General features: G+C 42.1%; 2 protein-coding genes across 2 annotated transcripts; one reads left to right on the top strand and one right to left on the bottom strand.

Moving 5' to 3' along the window:
• The first annotated feature begins 54 nt into the window (after positions 1-54).
• Positions 55-3314, top strand: map1lc3cl (microtubule-associated protein 1 light chain 3 gamma, like). Its single transcript, XM_046407156.1, has 6 exons — positions 55-158; positions 497-573; positions 1681-1904; positions 2025-2080; positions 2182-2288; positions 2413-3314. Exons 3-6 carry the CDS (start codon positions 1847-1849, stop codon positions 2600-2602), a joined length of 411 nt encoding a protein of 136 aa, XP_046263112.1. The 5' UTR covers positions 55-158; positions 497-573; positions 1681-1846; the 3' UTR covers positions 2603-3314.
• A 2018-nt stretch (positions 3315-5332) lies between these two features.
• Positions 5333-18395, bottom strand: ehd1a (EH-domain containing 1a). Its single transcript, XM_046407144.1, has 6 exons — positions 17603-18395; positions 13155-13252; positions 8761-9002; positions 7937-8107; positions 6842-7006; positions 5333-6493 (listed from the first exon to the last, which is right to left on the bottom strand). The coding sequence occupies exons 1-6, from the start codon at positions 17989-17991 to the stop codon at positions 5960-5962; spliced, it is 1599 nt and encodes a 532-aa protein (XP_046263100.1). The 5' UTR covers positions 17992-18395; the 3' UTR covers positions 5333-5959.
• Positions 18396-20311: the final 1916 nt, after the last annotated feature.

The raw sequence follows: 20311 nt of genomic DNA, 5'->3' as shown, positions 1-20311 counted from the left end.
GGGGAGGAGCCACTGCGCCAGGGCTGCGCTCGGATTGGTCCGTGAAGTTTTTCGAACGGACGCGTGGGGAGGAAAGAAAAAAAACTCTTCTGTGTCCAACTTCCACTGCACAGGAAGTCAGAAGAAAAGTGCTCACATTTCTCAGTAGTTCCATTAAGGTGATGAGATTACAAAGTGATGCTCTATAGAGTCTTTTATTGATCAGTGGTGTTTAGGTGTCCACCAGGAGCCTAGAATCCAAACCTTTGTTTGGGAATAAGACTTTTTCACTGAAGCAGGTGTAAATAGTAAAATGATGGCTGAATTCCATTTAGCTGCTTCATTGTCCGGGCACGGTGCATGCTAGCTCCCTGTCACACTGCCATGACTTTACTGAGAGCGTTTGAATCTAGCAGAGCTGTGCTTTTCTTTCTGGGACGAGTCAACATGGCCTCAACATGTAGCACAAGTTCTTCATTACGTCCTCCTCATCATCAAGCTGCTCTGATTTTCACAGGGCCAAGTAAAGTTGGAAATCAGTCCATAAACTAACTGACACACTTTTGACTTGACTTGACTTTGGTCCTTTGACGGGTGAGTGCAAGCATCTTTCTGTCGGTTTGTCTTTAAGCTAATGGCTTAATATCATCATTATTATTATTACTATCACTAAATTTGCCAACTGCTTACACACTTGATGGGGCCTGCCTTTGTATTCATCGAGACACACATACAAGTCATATGAACATCAAAAAACCATCAGTTTCAACAACAATCTTCAATTTGAAAAAAAAAGTGTGTGTGTGTGTATGTGGGGGTCAGGTCTATCAGCTAGACTCATTTAGTTTGATGTATGCATGTATTTGTACTCTACACAGGTGCATTTTACTTTGCACTGCCACCTTTCATCCAGCAGAGGGCGACCTTCCCTCACAGCAGAGCGTCTGTCTCTGTTATGTTTCAACAGGCTGCTGGCTCCCAAACAACAGCCTGACTTATTGCTTATTTCTTTCTTGTATCAACCTTCTTTAAACTATTTTCAAAAAACCTCGTCGGTGCTTACTGGGTGACTTTCAGTGGAGTAAATGTGTCAATTCAGCATCAGTAAATAATCATAAATACGTCATAAAGAACAAGAAAAGAAAGATATTCACACCAGTTTAGAGATCCTGTACGTCAAAGAATCCTCGTATTGAACCTCCACATCACTGTTACTATTGATCATTATTGAAACATGAGTGGAACATGTGGAGCATGATAAACAGCTGTAATGTGGCCAGCAGGGCGATCAGACAGTGAGGTAAAGGTCAGGGGTTAACAGAGTGTGTATTCGGAGCAGCCTTATGATAAAGCTGGCACCGTGTTTTGTTTTGTTTTTTGTCAGTGTGAGACTTTTGAGTCCAGGTTCCTGTGGAGTCCCTGTTTGTCTGAATCATTACTGTCATGTGTTATTTATGCCCTCCACATAGTGGGCTGCCCTCATTACACTACTGTCGTCCCTCTGTGTGAATGTGTACGTGACAGCAGCACCAATTTGACAAGCAGATGTGAGAAGGCCCTGTGAGATAACCAGTATATGTGAATCTGGTTTGAATCACAAACACACACACACAGATCGTGAACCCCTGCATCCACACACTGTCCACCAAGACGAGGAGTGTGTCTTTGTTTGTTGGTGTCACACACTTTGACTCCTCCCAGCTCTGTGACCTATAAATCAGCGGTGGTCAGAGCAGCTCGTCGGGGTTTGCTGACTTCCACCCGAGGGGACTTCACTGTCAGCCCGGGCAAGACCGCCACGCCAGCACCAGCTGCACCGCCTCCATCACCAGTGGTCTCTGCAAACCGCCCCCAGCAACGAACTAACATGGCTCCTTTTGAGAAATCCATAGAGATGATGCCCTTCAAGCAGAGGAAATGCCTCGGTGAGTCACAGTTGATTCTTTGATTGCTGTGAATGTTGCATCTTCTTGTGTTAAAAACCTCACAATGTGTGGATGCTGGTTTTAATAGAGTATAAAATAGTGTATATTATTTCTTATTAGAAACAAGAAAAGATGAAGTGTGCAGCATTCGGACTAAATTCCCCAACAAACTGCCTGTGAGTTGTTTGAAATTCAATGCCTTTAGTCACCAGATGTCTTTATATTTCGCCTGTGATGGCTCTAGCAGCTGAGCTCAGGTGTGTGTGTCTGTGTTCAGGTGATTGTTGAACGTTACATACGCGAAAAGACCCTCCCCCTGTTGGACAAAACAAAATTCCTGGTTCCCTTCGAGCTCACCTTGGGTCAGTTCCTGTGCCTGCTCAGGTAAATGCTTTTGTGGCTTTGTACAATCACACACGTTCTAGCCTTTTCATTCTCACTGCTGTCAGATTTGCCATTGTTGTATCCTCCTCTCCAACTGTCTCTTCGCCGCCTCTGTTACTGTTAGGAATAAGATTTCCCTGGACTCCACCCAGGCTCTGTTCCTCCTGGTAGCGGAGAAAAGCATGTCCTGCATGTCCTCCAGCATGGGGGAGGTTTATTCCCGCTACAGGGACGCTGATGGCTTCCTCTACATCACCTACGCCTCGCAAGAGATGTTTGGAGCACCTCAACCCGCAGCCACACCGCCCTGCTGAGCCCAGTGCAGATAAAATGAACTGAACCCTGGACTGACGGTGGTCACAGCATGCAGCCAAACTGGGGAAAAAAAAGGACAAACTGAGCCAAACCCAGAATGTTTCGTCGAGATCTTTAAATCCCAAACGTGCGTATCAACCTACCTCATGAAGCTTACTGGATGTTGAAACACAGCGAGTCACTCCATCACCCCTTTGCCGTGCTCTGCCACCTCAGTTATGTGGAGACTCTGATTATGTCTTTGTTGTAGACTGATTGATTGATTGTTTGATTGCCTTATTGGGGGATTTATCACTGGTAGGAGACATTTTTGTCTTCTGATGATGATCAAGAAGATCCAACAGGAGAAGACTGTTGTGATTATTCTCTGTTGCTTCAAAATAATAAAGAGCATCCAAAAAATATGAATTCTGACTGTGAAGAAATGCACAAATGCTGAGCTTCAATGCAAATAAACCTGTAATGTCAGTCCAGTGTAAAAACCGCCAGCACACGGCACAAACAGGATCAGTGTCTTGCAGGAAATCAGACTCCCTCTGAGCACTTACCTCCTTTTCTGCCCTTGATTGACTGCCTCTTCATCTACGTCTTCCCTTTAAAAATGTGAAATTGTGACTCTTGAGGCGCTTGCTTAAAACACAGATGTCAATTTTAATGCTGCTCTGACTTGTCCTGTATCCAGTTGTTGGTATACCAAGAAATAAATTCTTGTCCTGTTAATTTATCGACTATGTGTGATGAATACAAAAAGTTTTGAAGGTAACAAGATGGTGCAGTATGAATTGTTTTATTCCCGCTGACTTGCTGTTTTAAAAAAAAATAATCCCTTCAATATGTCAATTCTTCAATGAACAGGTGTGTTTTTTAGTTTGGCTCCAGATGTTTTGAGGTTGTTGAATGGAATTCAAAGTGGTTAAGAGATTTGTCAAACCAAAGAAAAACATTTTCATCCTTCATCTTTGAGTTTAAACATCATAAACATCAAAAGTATCTACTATATTAACCACAGCTGAAATCCAGTTGGAAATCCAGCGATTTCCCTACAGGTGCCTCATTCCACACCTGGGTCTGAGAAGTGGCACTCCCTCCACATAACCATGTTATATAAGGCTGACCCAGTTAACTATCTGCAGGGGTCAATGTGTCAGAAGGCTAGAGCAATTATTTTTAGAAATACAGCAGAAGAGACAAACACTGGGATGCAGGGTTAGAGACCAAAGCAGACAAACAGGAGACATTTGCTCTCCATAAACAGTGAAAGAAAGGGAGGGAAGAGGGTGAAAGGAGACGGGGGAAGACAGTGACGTCTTGACAGAGGAAGACAGGAAAAAGGAAACGGTGTATAGGAGAGATATACAGAGCCAGCTATCCAAACACATGGTGTACAGAAACAGGGGGACATACAGTAGTGCCTCCTCTCACTTCACACCACTGTGGGCATTCCAGCAGCTCTCTGTCAATATATTATCATACCAGAACAAGAAGAACCCTGAAGCCACTGCAAGATGTAAATCAGCTGTTTCAGAGGAGGAGTTTCAGTTTAAAACCCAAGAAAAAAAAAAGAAATGATTTTTGACTGCCCTTCAGTGCTTCACTTGACTTGACTTTTCCTGTTTGATTTTATACACTGCATCTTTGATGTAATGGTATATATACAATTCACACTGTAGCAACAAACACTTAATACATCACATTTTTACAGTAAAAACACGTGTTTCTTTTGTAAGTGTTTAACGAAGGCTTTGTAAGATGCTTCAGTTAGACATATAATTTCAGGAGCCTCTTTTCTAGCTGCTTGTGTTTCTAAACTATATTTTTTTGGACATAACCTGCAATGAGAGACCTCACAAACAGACTTTATTTTGAAGGGGCCACAAATGAGAAAGACTGGAAACCACTATTCACAGAATCACACTCAGCAGTAGCTGCAGCTGCGACATAAGAAAAGACACTCCCATGTATGCTGTAAGAATTGTCAAAATCCAAACACGGGATCTGTAATGACATATCAGAACACAAGAGAGCGCCCCTGGACTTTATCAAACCTGAAATCTGCTGCCACTGTGGTTAAAAAAACCATCTTGTGAACATCCTGTGTTGGACGCTGACTGACAATCTGTGAGTCAGTGTTGAGAATTTCAGTGAGTCTCCATGGAGGCTGATTGCACTTATGAGGAAGGGATGCATGACTATGAGTATAACGTGAATAAGAAATGTATCATTGTGTTTTTCTTGGCTTCTTAGTTTGGTTCTCTGAACTCAGTGATTCAATTCAGTGACTGATTCAATTTTCAGAAATACTGAACAACAGCAGAGTGGCATTTTTAAGTCAAGATGCCGCCATCTCTGTTTTCAGTTTGCCCACAGTCATATGCAGTTAGTTGTGTCGCGTGGCCTCATACAGTATTATGTCCTGCACCATCTATCCTGTAGAGGGCAGCAGATTGTCTTGACAAAAATAAAAATGGGAGCATTTCAAAATAAAAGTCAGTCTCCGGATGACTTTTTGGGTGACACAGTCCTTTACATGACCCTCAGTGACAAATGGATACAAATTAAGCTTACAAATTAAAAGCATACAACTCTGATTCAGTTCAGATTTATCATACAATATAACATGTTAATAATTTTTTATTTAGTGGCTCTTCTCGGGAGACTTTCTTCTCTAAGTCAGACACGTGATGAAGAGTATTAAAAGAATAATAAAAAAAAATCCACATGACCACATGTCAGATGGTACAGTATTTCTTTTTATTTATCTGGCAAAATAATGAAAAGGGAAGCCTTTGGAAAGAGTCAAAGTTAACAAATAGGAAATACAAAAATAGAGATAAAACAATTCTAACAGTTGTTTCGATTTATTTCCTCTTTTTCTCTCCAAATGGCAAAAAAAAAACCAACAAAACATATTTCTTTGGATCAACATACTGTATAATAATAATATGGACTGTATACTTATAAGACATCTTTTACACTGGATGCACAAATCCGTGTTCAACAACCCCATGCAACCTCCAACTACCCATCAGATCATGAACTACTGAAGTCCTTTCATTAGTTAGTTTGTAAATCACGCCCGCCCTCCCACCCTGTTTATTTCTAATAGATCTCTAAACATCCCCTAATGCACAAAAATGGAATTCCCTTCCTCCCACCCCCTGAAACCCTCCAGTCTCTTTCTGGTGAAAAAGATCACAGCGATACCTCCTCATGGTGTGTCAGGATGCCTGGAGACTCGCAGCTTGATGGAGCTGGATGATGCTGTTCATGCCTGTGGTTGGACTATTGTCTGGAGAGTCCTGAACATGATGCAAAGCATTGACAAGGCCGGTCTTCACAGGCTGCTCCATCATCCTCTAGTCATCCTGGACTGTCCCACGTTTGGACGGCGGCACCAGGTGATCTGGCAGCGTGGGCGGGAGCTCGTGGCCTTCCAGCTTCACCTTGATCAGGTGGTTGGCTAGGGCAAACTCCTCATCATCAAGGAGGCCATCCTTATCCACGTCTGCTAGCTTCCAGATCTTTCCCAGAACCGTGTTGGGCAGCTTGGACTTTAGCATCTCCTTCTTGGCTGCGGCACCCGACACTTTGCCATTGATGGGAGAGAGGGTGTAGAAGATCTCATCATATGTAGGCTTGTCACGACCCACCACCCACTCCAGCTCGTCGATGCCTTCGCTAGCGCCCTCTCCATAGCCATGACCAAAGGGACCACTCATGGTTCCCTCAAAGGCTCCACCCTTGACAGACTGGCTGGGCATGGAGGCCTCTTCCTGACGCACCATGGCCATGAGACGGGCGATGTCATTGGCCAGCATGTCCTCCACCGCCTCCAGCAGCTTGGGCTTCAGTGCTGAAAACTTAGAGAAGTCCTGGCCATTCAGCAGCTCCTGAAGGGATGGGGTGGTTAAGAGAAAACAGGAATTGGTGATAGAAATAGATCTGTCTTCAATGGCTACCAATGGGAACAGCATACAAGAAGCAGGATTTCCTGACAAACCAGGAAAAATAAATCTCATCCCCATCCTGGCCCATCCTGGAGGGCAAGGGCAGGAAAGAAGGGCAAAGACGTGAAGAGAGTAAAGGTTGGAAGGTCATTCTACTCTGAACTTTTGTCTCTAATGATTTATACGACATGTCAAAATGTAAGATGTGTTATTTCATCAAATATGCAAATCAAAGTCTACTGTGTAGTCTAGATTTCCTGTTTTGTTTTGTTTTGTTTTGTTTTATCTCACCTGCATCTTGGCAAGGTTGGGGAAGTCTCCAGGTGAGATCTGGTGATCCTTCTCAATCTTATGGTAGATCTCTCCCAGGTTGGCTATCAACTCCTTCTTCTTGGAGTCCTTTCCAAAGACACTCGGCATTTCCTTTTTCAGAGAGCTGATAATGTAGGCTTGAACCTGTACATATCGTATCATAAAAGAAAGAGGACAGAACCACATTTTCAGTTATTACTGAGCTGTGCCCTTGTGATAACTCTGGGATTACTTATATTTTCAGAATTTTTAGTTATTTCCTAAAAGTAAAAGTTGAGTGTACTGAGTGTCTTCCACCGTGAGTTTGAGTGTGCAGAATCATGTATGTGCTGACTTTGACACTTCTGTTTTCACATTTGTCTGCCAAAGGGTGAAGTTTTTGTGTGCTAAGTGAGTGAGTTCAGGACGTGTTCATACAATTTCATGACATCACAATAACTTTGGAGATCAATCAGGGTCCAGTAATCAACTTAAACACGCATCATCTGGAATTGTGAAACCTCCAGTGTTTGTTTACTGAAAGTGAGGACTTATCAGCAACGAGACATCTCATATCCAGTAGTTCAACATTTTTCACTAATTGCGTACTTCTGGATTTTTCAAATGATGCAGAAGGAAGTAGATTCTTTCAAACATTTCGTGGAGAACCACGTCGGACACAATTTATTATTCGAAGAGCAGTGTTTTCATGGGGGGGGGGAACTTTAAAATTTAACAACTTCTGCCTTTGGTTAAGTAAGAAACCAAACACGAGCAAAGTTGTGCAAAACAAATTTTTTAAATCTTTTTGTGGGACTGGAGGACGGGGGTAGTGGTAAAAGAATGAGGAAGAGAGAGAGTGAAAATAAGATGAGTTGATGCAGCTTTTTAATCTGGAATTTTTAGACTGTATTTAGGCTGAACGTTTTGCTAAGATATATTTTGTGGTAATTAGCAAATGATTGCATGCTAACAGCCTAAACTAAAATGGTGAACATTATAACTACTAAACAGCAGCATGTTAGCATCGTCATTGTGAGCATATCTGCATGTGACATTAGCCTTTAGCCCAAAGCTAGTTTTGATGATACTGACCTTGGCGAGGCGAGCTCGTTTGATGAGGTCATTGAGTTTGCGTAGCGCTGCGTTACGTGGCAACGACTGGATGTCCAAGAACAAGTCCTGCTCCTCTGCTTCAAACAACTTCCTGTTGTCAGGGACCAATAGGGGCTGGGCCCAGAATGATCCAATGTATACGCGCACAACCTGGAATAAAGTTTGTACAAGTTAATCTCCACCGTTCAACAGGTTACTTCACTGCCCACACCCACATGGGAGAAATTCTTTGAAGGAGACAGATAAACACTTAATATACTCAAAACAAACAAACAGGATGTGTGACAATGCAATACAGGATGATACAGGTTGACAGCGAAGCAACACTAAAGAAAAAGTGTGTTCTGTGCTTCACATTCTGTAGACAGGCTTCACAATACAATGCACTCTCAAAGTCAATGAATAATTCCCTCCATGATCCAAAGGTTTCTCTGGAAACGGTTTATGAATATGGCCCCGCATCAAACATTAACTACACAGTAGGGGAAAAATCACAAGACAAGCTGGGTCACATGGTAACAGATAGTATACAGGGTTTCAAACACATGGTTTAAAAACTTGACTTTTGTTACATTCATACAATAGTATGAACACACGTATTTTTTCTTGTGTCTTTTATTACAATGACAAACTGCAGCCGCAGTAATTTGTCACTATTTTATTACTGTATCCTTACGATGGGTCATCTGAACTCTGTCCAGACTGACTGACGATTGAATGGGATTGAAATGTTGTCCATTGAAATACGTTTGTGGATTACACAAAAGTACAAACATTAAAAACAGGTTTGTTTGCTTCTTTACCTCAGGCGTGTTGATGATTTTTCCCAAAGACCACATCAGAGCTCCATAGACCCTCATGAGCTGCTGAGTGCTGATCTGGTCGGCTTTGTTCAGCACTACACGCATTTTGTCTTCATGGTTCTTCAGTGCTCGGATCACCTCGGAGAACTCGTCGGAGATGTCCAGCTTGTGGGCGTCAAACAGGAGGATGATACGGTCCACGCGCTCTGCAAACCACTCCAGCACTGCAGCGAAATCATAGCCTGGAGAGAGAGAATAGGAGAAGATATTGGCTGATTAAAGATGGGAGCTGCACAGCTGTGCCCTCTAATGATGTTTCCCAGTAACCTGTCTTTGTTGTCAGGTTAATGGATTTTGTTTCCCACTCTGATATAACTAACTGACACAAGGTCAGAATAACACTACGACATTAGTTTCCAGTTGCAGTACACTACATGGATGATGCAAGTTCGGAAAGAAATTTTATAGATGACTTTAGAACAAATCCAGTACCAAGCTCGCGTGTGATAAGAGGCTCATATTGTGAAGTGCCAACTTGTTTGCACAGGAGAGCAATTCCTGCTACGCTATCAGATGACAGTCACCAGCGAAACATGACTTGGGGAAGGTATTCATAACGTTTGAGGATGTTACACTCTGAGGTAGCCTACTAGCATACAATGGATTATAATTGTCCGTTTTCCCACTTATGTTAGCATGGAAGCATATCTCACGAATATCTTACAAATAATACACCAAGAACCCTAGTGCAGAGAAATACAAGAGCTCAAGCAGACAAATCAGTCAACAGATTGTGTGCTGGAGCAGGTTTAAACATGGGTCTGTTCATATTTCAAGTCATGTTGAGCCAATTATGTTTAGATAAGTGCTTTTTAAAAGGCAGGGCTTTCTCCCCTGGTTACATATTAACTAGCTTTACTGAGACAGCAGACGAGGCGTTTAAAGCTAAAGTTTGGACTAAGTCCTGACTTGAAAATCTACAATACTAGCCTCAGGCATTAAATGACCTCTGCTTTATAAACAACTAGCTGGCCAAAAATGACAGATAAAGAAAGGAAGCAAGAGAGCAAACACTGAGGATAGTCAGCAAATACGAAAGCACAGGTTAAACGTTGTGCAGTGTCAGTGACAGTAACGCCAAAAAGGGTCCAGCGACAAATACTTTCTGTCAATGCTAGAGAACAGAAACTCACTGTATGACACACTGCCTTTGGGTATTTGGGAAACAGTGGGACTAACTCAAATTACATAAAACCCTTTTTCTTTCTGAGCTATCCTTTGCCTCGAGGAGCTGAGGAGGGATTGATGAAGAGAGAATTATGGTTCTGATTAGTGTCCGTGTGTCATCTGATCAGAGAAGAATGCAGTTGTGCTCAAAGCTCATCTCGGCTGTCGCACAATCACTGCCAGATCTGCTGCACTTGCATTCCAACATGGGCAGATTTTGTCTGGCTGAGCATGTGTATACAAAAGAGAGACAGAGAAAGTCGGTAGACAGAGAGCTGTACAGAATGAGAAAGTGCTATGATGAAAATAAGAGGAAGAAAAGGAAAGAGAAAGGGAGAGAATGACAAGCATGTGGATAAAAAGGAAAGTAAAAGAAAGATGTAATAAGAGATGGACGTACAGGTTGATCGCAGGAAAACACCTTCGGGCCGAAAGGAGTTTGTGTCTGTCTGGGCGTATGACGGCATGTGAAAGTAGAAGGGGATAAAAGGGGAATATTTAAAGTCCAAGATCCCCGTGGGAGCCAGCTGAGATGATTTGCTTGTTTTCTCCTAAGTCTGTTTTTAACACACACGTCAGGGTAACAGACGGAGAGACAGCTGCTCAAGCTTAGACTTACTTATAGCACATAACTTGAACAACTGCTGTGTCTCCAACATATGCAGCACTACACCGCTAATCTGGAATACCGGGCATTTCCCCGGCGGGCCGACGCACTTTGGTGCCAATGTGAATTTAATTAACAACCAGACAATGAAGCAGGGGCAGGCAAACATCTGTGAGCAGAAGAGCAGAAGAGGTAGCTGGCCATGGCTCCTCTGAATGACATGTCCCATGTGCCTCCCCTGTCACACGCCAGCATTTGGTTTCTGTTTGCTGGCTGGCTGTTTCTCCCTGTTTCTAGTCTTTATGCTAAGCTAAGGAAAGCTACCGCCTCTGACAGTAGCTTCACATTTAGCATACAGACTAGCAGAATGGTATTAATCTTCTCATCTAACTGTGGGCCAGAAGGCAAATAAGTTTAAGAAGATGTCAAACTATTCTTTGTAACAATGTTACAGGATCTACATTGTGGCCACAAGTTCAAATTCAACAAATTTCAGCTTTTTTTCTTTACTAAACTAAAATTTGCTGAATGATGTGAAACATGTCAGTATTCATGTCAAGTCATCAGCAGTGATTACGGGACAGAAGCCATCCAGTTCTGCAAAATCACAGTTTCATTATAGTTTTCATCACTTCATGATTCACAGAGGAAGAGGCACTGAGACATGCGTGCTGACCTCATCAAAAATGAATCCACTATCAAAGTGTTATTCAATGAAAACAGGGACTCCATTTCACTCTTCCTGAATGCTTGTGGGAGACCTTCAGACCGTGCTGGTTGACTGGGCCAGTACGCAGAGCACTGCCACATATACACACATGCCTGTCACACTTGAGCTGCACAATCCAATCGGTCCTGTTTACATATGACACAGTCAGTACAGTATGTCTGGATAGTACAGTACTGTATCTGTGTTTATACAGAAACAGTTAAGAGGATAACGTGTGCATGTGAGAGTGCATGTGAGCTTGTGAAAGACAAAGAGTGTGTGTGTGTGTGTCTTAGAGAGCAAGAATGTATAAGTATGTATCTATAGAAACAAAACTGTCTGAGGTATGAGGCATCAGATTTCATATGCTCCTCCTCTTTTAGGATGGGGTCACTTCGACGTGAGACAGTCTTTTCACACACACACACACACACACACACACACACTTTTCTTAGGTCTCTTATCAATTACACTTGTCTGTTTACAGTCCCTTCTTTGACCTTTTCAGTACCAACCACTCATACTGTTTCCATCACTCCTGCTGCTTCTTATTAGGGATGCAGCCAACCCTTATTTTCACTATCTGTAAAATGTCAGAAAACAATAATAAAAAAAAAACGGCCATAATTTTCCCAAAGCCCAGAGTAATGTCTTTAAATGACTTGATTAGTGCATCCAAAAGTCCAAAACTCAAAGGTATTCAATTAAGAGTGACGTGAAACAGAAAAGCAGCACAAATCTGAGAAAAACACCATCTTCATTGTCTTAAAAGATTATTCAAAACATTTGCACTTTAGTCCACCCGCTGTTGACTGACTCTGCTTGATATTTTTTGTACTGCTGTGTCTCGTGGGAAATCAGCTTCCATAATAAAGAACAGATTAGCTGACTGTTTATCAGCTCTCCGTATGACACAAGCAGTGGTGGACGTGGGGGGTGGGAGGGGGTCAGTTTTGGGAATCTCTGTGCTCCGTTTGCCATTTTACTTCACATCCTTTCCCTGCAGTACATAAAAACTCCACTGCTTGTACGTGCGCTTCCTCTTGATGGGGCTTGTGTCAGGTAGAAAAAGCAGAAGCTGTGCTCAGCTGTGCTATTATCTTCTGCCTGCATTCTGTCAGGTCATCAGAAGTAAAACTGTGTATGTAGCAAATCTGATGTGACCCTCAAGGTCACAGAACTGTTGGAGCACGTGGAGAAAGTGATAAAAATATGAAATGATTTATTTCCACTAAGCGCAGGGAAACGACTCGGATATAAGATGCTGCAGCATAGGAATAAAAATAGGTGGCATGCTGCTTAATAAAGCAAATATTTTTGTATACTGTTGTTGAGCTAATATTTTAATATAAACCTGCTACAGACAGAAATGAAAACAAAAAAAAGAAAAACATAAAAAGAGGAAAGAACGCAAAAAAAAGGAAACACATAAAACCACAGGTACAGAGACAGGAACTAAACTTCAGAGTGCTTTGCACCCTTCCCTTGCCGCTGTCAAGCTGTGAAGGCCTCTATCGGATTTACATGGCCTGTTTGGTTAGGCTTTGACCTGAGGGAGTTGTGAGTTGAATACGAGTGTGACAGTACTGTGAGCCAAAATGTTAGCATGGATTATGTAGCGTGCATAATAAAATAGAAACACCAAAGACATACTTAAGGACAGGAAGAGTATGTAGGTTGTTTAAGCGTGTTTCCTCTTCATATCTGAGTTTGTGGTTTCCTGTGGGTGGTTTGAATTTGTGCAACACTCTGTTTTTCAGGGTTCTTGAGTGGAGAGGACATGGCTTTAATACACATCAGTAGTGGAAGTGAATAGGTGAGTGACAGTGTGGATGTTTATGTCAGACAGACCTCTGCTTATCCTCTGTTTCTCCCCAGACAGGATTCCAGGAGTATCGATGATACTGATGCTCTCCAGGACGGGGTTAGGCATCTGGGCACACATGAACCTAGAGGAGCGAGGGGAAAGTACAGGGCGGGGAAGAGAGGAAAAGAAAGTAAAAGAGAAAGAGACAGAGGACGGGGTATGTGGGCAGAGAGGGGGAGGTGCAAAAAACAGGTGGGTGAGGGTGTTTATACATAAGCTTAACATTAAACAGACATTATTCTGGAGGTTTCCAGTGACAACCTCCATGTTCTCAGGTATTAACATTAGTGGAATACTTTCCTGGGAAAGATACACAGCTAAAACACAAAGAAGCTGTGTGTCGTAAAGAAACATTTGAGGATCAGGGTGCTGCCATTATTCTTTTTTCAGAGATCACTGTAGTTACAAATTGTTCATATTTAGACAGTAAATTGATAACAGAAGATCACTTTTATAATAATAACGCTAAATGATTTGATCTGTCAAATGTCAGAAAATATTGAAAAACACCTGTCGCAACTTTCCTAAGTTAAGCCCAAGGTGACATTTTCAAAATGCACGTATTGTCTGACCAGAAGTATAAGAATCTAGTATATTCAACAAAAAGCACTAAATCCTTGGGATTAAAAACCTGGGAATAGTCGTCGTGCAATAAAAACACTGAGACTACGTAATGATTTGAGTTTTCCCAAACAGTTTGGCGGGTGTAACAATGTTAGGGAAACACCAGGACAACACATTAAAAGTTCTGAATTGCAGCTCTGAGTCATTCCTAATGCAGCATAATTGACTACACAATGGCCTCCAAAAGGGGAACATCACACACACCCACACTGACAAATACACAGACTATAAAGCAATGAGAACGAGTGGTTTTGCATAAACCCACCACGTCCCACTCAGGACAAAGAAGAGGATTGTTAAGAAAGCCCACAGGTCAGACTACTACTTCTCGCTCTGCTGCCCTTTCACTCAAACTGAACCGATACTCCCAGTGTGAGCTCAGAGGCACCGGGTCATAAGACTGGGAGAACCGGGCCTTTACATTCCTGTTGGAACCACACTGAGGGCAGACACACACACACACACACACACACACACACTATGCAAACCCTAACATACCTCACGCAGGGAGGAAAAAGGAAAAATCCAAGGACAATGAACAAGCCAAAGAAATATGAGAGAATGGAGATCCTATGCATGGTATTACATTACAATAACAGTGACAGCCAAAGATAACAAACATGCAGATTTTCTACTCCCTCTCAAAGATGATGGTGTATGATATCTCATTGGAATTTTGGCAAAGGTTTTCCATTTAACCATCTACCCCTGCATTTTCCACACAGAGCTCCAACGTACTCAAGCTGGAATTCTTAGAAAAAGAGCACTCCACCAGGAACGGGTGACCCAAGAGCCTTTAGCTATTGGACATCCTTGGCTGTCCGATTATGCGTTGAGAATGTGACAAAACCATGCTCGCCCCTCTCGTGTCCCACCTCCTGACCTATAACCTTCCCTCGCACGGTAACCTCAACTTCCTATAGAGAAGAGGAAAGGCTGTCGTTAGCACAGGGGATGTGAGCAGGGAGGTCTCAGCTTTGAGTCACTTTTCCACACTTGCTTCCTCTAAAAAATTTCCCAGAAACTGAGTGAGTAAATTATCCATATATTATCCATCCTTGTCCTTGTGTATTTGTTTGGCATGTGCAACTTCTCAATAAAGTGCAGGGTCGGTGTACTGGAACAGGACAGTGCAGGCCTGTGCGGAACTTAAACTTTGCTGACTAATGGTTTTACTGAGGCTTACAGAGAGTACAAACACACTTCAGACTCTCTGGCTGTAGTGCTATTTTAACTTAAAGGGAACAAGAAGTTTGAAAGAAATATGCAGATTTATTTGGAAGTGGAAAAGGAGTTACTTTCAGGGAAACGTGTATGATTTAAGTCTTAGTACTAAGCGGCGCACATTTCATGGAACGCAAATCGAAACCAGGCTGCTAATGAACAGAAATAATGGAAAATAGTATGGAAAATATAAAAAAAAATTGGCACCCTTTGGGTTTGCCAAATCCAAGAGCTAACTGTAGGTGTGTGGGTCACATGATTTCTGTTTACTCTCTTCATAAATAACTGATTATACCGAGGTAAGCCCTATCTGAGGCTGGTAGTTAAAGGCTAATCTGTAGTTTGAATGACTATGGTTAAAGAGCTACACAGCCGAACTGCCATCACGTTGAACAAGGTGCTGTGTGCCCCTATGACATGGTATTTTCTCCTCCAACTTATACATTGAAATAACAATCTGATCTTTGATATCTGTGTTTAGAAGCAAAAAAACATATTTAACCAAGTAACAGCTAATGGCCATTTCAAATACTTTTGGCCTCCTAAGAGGAAAACTGGCCCAGTCAGAGCCAAAAACAGCCCAGTTCCAAATGTTTGTCTGGATCTAGTTCTCGACTGAAGTTTTATCAGCTGTAGGCCTGCTCGGGGATATGCGTCATCAAAACTGATTAATTATATATTAGATCTACACATACAAAGAGCCATTCAAACAGGTCATCCACCTGCTATTGTCATACACACATATTCTGTTATGCACGATCATGTGAGACTTTCTCTAAGCCAGTGTGTGATCCTCAAGCCTGAGCATGCTTCTGAGACGAAGATGCAGACTGACTTCAGAGAGAACAGCAAGTCTCATGGTATCGCAGGACTGTGTCCAACGGTTTAACAACTGGACAATAGCCTTTCTTTATACACAATCTTATCTGGTTTCCCCTCAAGTCCGTAATGAACTCCAGAGAGGTGAATCGAGGCATATGAAGACCGACAACTCTTTTTAAGTGTTATCTGAGCTGCATGACTTCATTTTACTCAGTTTGACGGATGCTGTTTGGCAGACGCTTGCACTCATTCAAGATAAGACAAACACTCCACATAAATGAGGGAAGGGGTGCAAGTGGATAATAGGAAATAGGTCTAACTGGGGAAGTGTCAGTTTGAGTGTCTGTACACATGCAGCATATGGCCCCACAACCTACTTGATAATCTGAAACTAATAACAGATTAAAGTCAAGGCCTTCAACAAGTTAGTCACTGGTGTATTAGTTGGTCTGTTTGTATGGCTGGCTATTGCTCTGCCGTGTGACACCACATTGGCCTCTGTGGACAGAGGGGATATACCCACATCCTCTACAGGAAGTGAGGCTATTGGCAATCGGATGTTAGTCATGTGATGTCATCACAAATCCACACACAATAGATGGGATTAAGATGCGTTAGTTTTCGCCGAGCACCGTCACATTGGTTCTGACTCATAGCATCTTTGCCTTGTCTCATCTCACCTTGCGCTCGGACTTGTTTCTGTTCTGCTTTTACCTTGCTGTTGGTATTTTTGTCAAGTGTTTTCTCCATCTGAACAATACTGTAGTTCTCTGGAGTTTTTTGCACTGAGAACATTTTTACATGAGGCTGAATAACTGATCTAAACTTGTGCTCTGGGTGTTTCCTCACAATCTATGGATCATCGGTCATGTGGATCACGCTTTAACAAGCTGAATGTCTTGACACCTAACTATAACCTTAGTGAAACACCTGCAGACATGATGAAACAATACTAGAGGAAGATAGACAGTCCCACCAAAACCTTTAACCCCACTGTGATAAGATTTCACAAGGCCTACTCCCAGGTAGTGAGTAAGGGAGCTAGCTTGTCGGCTTCTACTGATGAAATATCACTTATATGACTAGGTGGTGCAAAACTTATGGCACCGACATCCGTGGACAGGACAAGGTCAGCTCGTTGCCTAGCAAACTATTTCTACGCTCAAGGGGCCACACCATGACATTGGGACAAAACGATCTGTCACCAGTGACTCTGCCAGGTGCTTTTCCAAAGAAGTGGCAGAAGAAGGTCAAGGTACATTTGTGAACTGGTATGATCTGGTTCAAAGCAAAAGGACTTCATTGTCAAATGAATAAGATGTCGGAAAACACCTTCCTGTGCTTTCCTTTGTAATACACACAGAGTGGCTCTTCCACATAGCTATTGACACTAAATACCCGCATTCTCTCAGCATGATGAAAGAGGGGAAACTCTCTCTCTCACACACACACACACACACTGTTGGGAACATTGTGCAACACCACAGTGTGAGTTTACCTTGAAATATCACAGTACGTGTAAGAACTTGTAGGGAGGGCATTTAAACCACGGGTGATGCACTGTTATGACACGTTTCCTCAACACACAGCTGTATCAAGTAATGATATTTCAAGACAAGCATACCAATGACATGGCACACATTCGTTCATTTCATTCACACGTTAATAAATAAGTGCAGGGCTCAGTTCCTATAATCCTAGTGTATGGCATTGTTCAGTGTAAGCTCTTTCATGCGGTCTGGGGACTTGGCACTGACTTTACCTGTTGAGGAACGCGTTACCAAAGGCGTTGAGTTTCCGGAAAGGCTTCTTGGGGTCGACGACCAGAGCGTTACCCGGTATCACCCCCTCTTGTTCACCGTGCATCACGGCGATAAAAGAGTCCGTGGTCGGCTCGGGGCCAATCCGCATACCGGGGAAGTCCTGTTCCATGAGGTGTCGGATGAAGGTGGTCTTCCCGGTGGAGTACTGACCCACCAGGAGGACCATAGGCTTGTTATCGAAGTCGGCATCTTCGAGTGCAGGAGAGTGGAAATCGTGGAATCGATACGTGTCCTCCAAGGGGAACAGTTTGGTCCGATAGAGCCGCCGCAGCCCATCCGACACGTTTTGAAACAGCTCGGGGTCTTTTTTCAAGTTTTTCCTGAACATGATCACTAATTTTTGCACTCAGTTGACACAACTGTGCCGGTCTCCACTTGAATAATTAGCTGATTTGGTGGTGTGGATCTCTCACACCGCTAAGAGAGTAGCTGCCTGCTGGAATGAAGCAACGGCTGGGCGAGGTCTTGGAAGTTTTCGTCCCCACCCTCCTCTTCGCTAGCTAGCCACACACACTTCGAGTCAGTCATTCAGGGAGAACTCCCTCTCCAGCTGACGTTGGCTAATCTACGATAGCCAACTACACACCACCATAAATACTTAGCTGCAGGTAGCTAACTTTGATATCGTTTAGATGTTGTTCCAACTCCTCTTAGCGGTTGGCTAACTCGCTAGCAACCGGCTGTCAGTTTGGTAAACCTTACCAAAGAAGGCTGGTACCCGGATACCGGAAGACGTTATGCGTTTTCACAATAAAAGCCCCAGTAATACCAGCCAATCAAATCTCCAAGACACAGTGGTATATGTTTATGATCAAAACTTTATATTCGATACAGTTTTATCAGTATTGTATTTCTTTACAATACCCCTCACATAAATTGGGCCGCAGTGGTACATTTGAAAGTTGTATTTTTACGGTAATACTGTAGATTTTTTCACACAGAGATTTTCACATCTTTCAAATTTTGGAGTTTCTCGTCGAGCCTTATAAATAATCGTGAATCAGCTGAGTCTCGTCTTTTTAAGTTTCTTTATGAGATACCGCGTCTTGACCGCCAGCTTACTGACTCTCAAGTGAAAGCATTCATCGTGTCATTGCAACTTCAAGTAACATGTTATCATCACCAGAAAATTTTGCTTTCATGTTCGTACGTGGTTTCGATTTTACTTTCAAATGGCTGTATCTACTTGCACACAGATATGGTTACAACGATAATGATACAATTATTTTCAGTATTATTTTTTCCTTACATTTTCCTTTTTTTCCTTTTTTTTATTGACTCCGAAATATTTTCAGTCTGACTTTTATTTGTTCTGTTGTTTTGTAGGTGTCAGTAGAATAAAGCCCTTGAACACACTGCATTCACCCATTCATTCATATCATTAAAAGTAGCAGTGTATTTTAACCATTTATTCAAAATATTGCTTTCTATTCATATTGTATGAAGGTTTGATTTTAATTTCAGATAGTTACCATATATGAAATGTGCATAAAGTGTTTGCTCTTTCTCTCTCTCTCTCTCTCTGTCTGTTCTCTGTACAACTGCACAATAAAACAGATAGAGTTACACAGGATTTAATGTCTCAACTTAATTTTATTGGAAATAACATCCTGCACAGAAATAAACAAAAAAAAAAAAAAAGGCAGACAGTATGAAGAAGCAAAAAATAGAAGTCATTAATGTACACAACACAGTGATGTTTGAAAGTCAGATGTGTGAACTGTAGTCCATGGAGAATCCCAGCAGCTTTTCGATGACAAGAGGTGTCCCTCCACAGATAACAGCAGCTCCACTGGAAGCCAGAGTTTTTCCATATGGAGATGCTGTTACAGCTGGTGAGACCCACAGCTGACAGCATGTGTAGACCATGACAGGGTGGTGGCATTCACTTCAGCACAATTTCGGTTGTACTGTTTTCTGCTGACATATCATTCAGTGGTACAAACAGACAGAAGGTGTTTGGAATTACTTCTGGTGTTTCTCTGATGTGATCAGAATCATTTGACAATTAAGATGCACTTTAATGCCTTTAATGTGCATTTTATAAGGCATGTAAAATGTTCCCAGCATTATCAGAATCACGGCATTATTGTTATAATGGTTTTAAACTAGAACCTGACAATAGTGCAAATATAAGAATTTCATAATACTTGAATTAAATAGCACCAATGTGACAAAAGTTTCACATATAGGCCTATGAAATAATGCTGCCCTCTTTTGGTCAAATCTCACTTTCTGCATAGCATAATTTCACCACTCATTTAATTGAGTCCCTCTGTGATAATACCGCCCACCTAATAAAGAGATGGTCAGATATCATCCACTGTATTCCTTATGTCTCCTGATCTTGTTTTTTTTTACTGCTTCCAAGAAACACGATACTCTTATGACACTAATAAAATCAGGGTTATTCATTGTATCAAAATGTACTACCATCTCAGCAAATGATATTTAGCCTTTAGTCCATTGAAATTAATCTTTGACATACAGGCACAGGCATGACTTTGAACATATGTTGTAAATGTAAGTTTGCATCATTTCCTTGTGTGTCCTTATTTTCCCGTAATCTCTCTTAACTTTTGCCGACTGATCTTTGACCCTTAACCTTCTCCTTCATTTTTTTTTTTAAAAAAAGGCCATAAAGCAAT

The sequence above is a fragment of the Scatophagus argus genome, chromosome 12 (assembly GCF_020382885.2).
Source record: "Scatophagus argus isolate fScaArg1 chromosome 12, fScaArg1.pri, whole genome shotgun sequence".
Taxonomy (NCBI): domain Eukaryota; kingdom Metazoa; phylum Chordata; class Actinopteri; family Scatophagidae; genus Scatophagus; species Scatophagus argus.
This window is presented reverse-complemented; position numbering and strand designations above follow the sequence as displayed.

Coding starts and splice junctions, on each gene's coding strand:
- map1lc3cl (XM_046407156.1), top strand. CDS start 1,847: ATGGCTCCTTTTGAGAAATCCATAGAGATGATGCCCTTCAAGCAGAGG. Junction 2,081..2,181: donor AATTCCCCAACAAACTGCCT/GTGAGTTGTTTG, acceptor GTCTGTGTTCAG/GTGATTGTTGAACGTTACAT. Junction 2,289..2,412: donor CAGTTCCTGTGCCTGCTCAG/GTAAATGCTTTT, acceptor TGTTACTGTTAG/GAATAAGATTTCCCTGGACT.
- ehd1a (XM_046407144.1), bottom strand. CDS start 17,991: ATGTTCAGGAAAAACTTGAAAAAAGACCCCGAGCTGTTTCAAAACGTG. Junction 8,108..8,760: donor AAATCATCAACACGCCTGAG/GTAAAGAAGCAA, acceptor ACTTTATTCCAG/GTTGTGCGCGTATACATTGG. Junction 6,494..6,841: donor CCAACCTTGCCAAGATGCAG/GTGAGATAAAAC, acceptor CCATCCCTTCAG/GAGCTGCTGAATGGCCAGGA.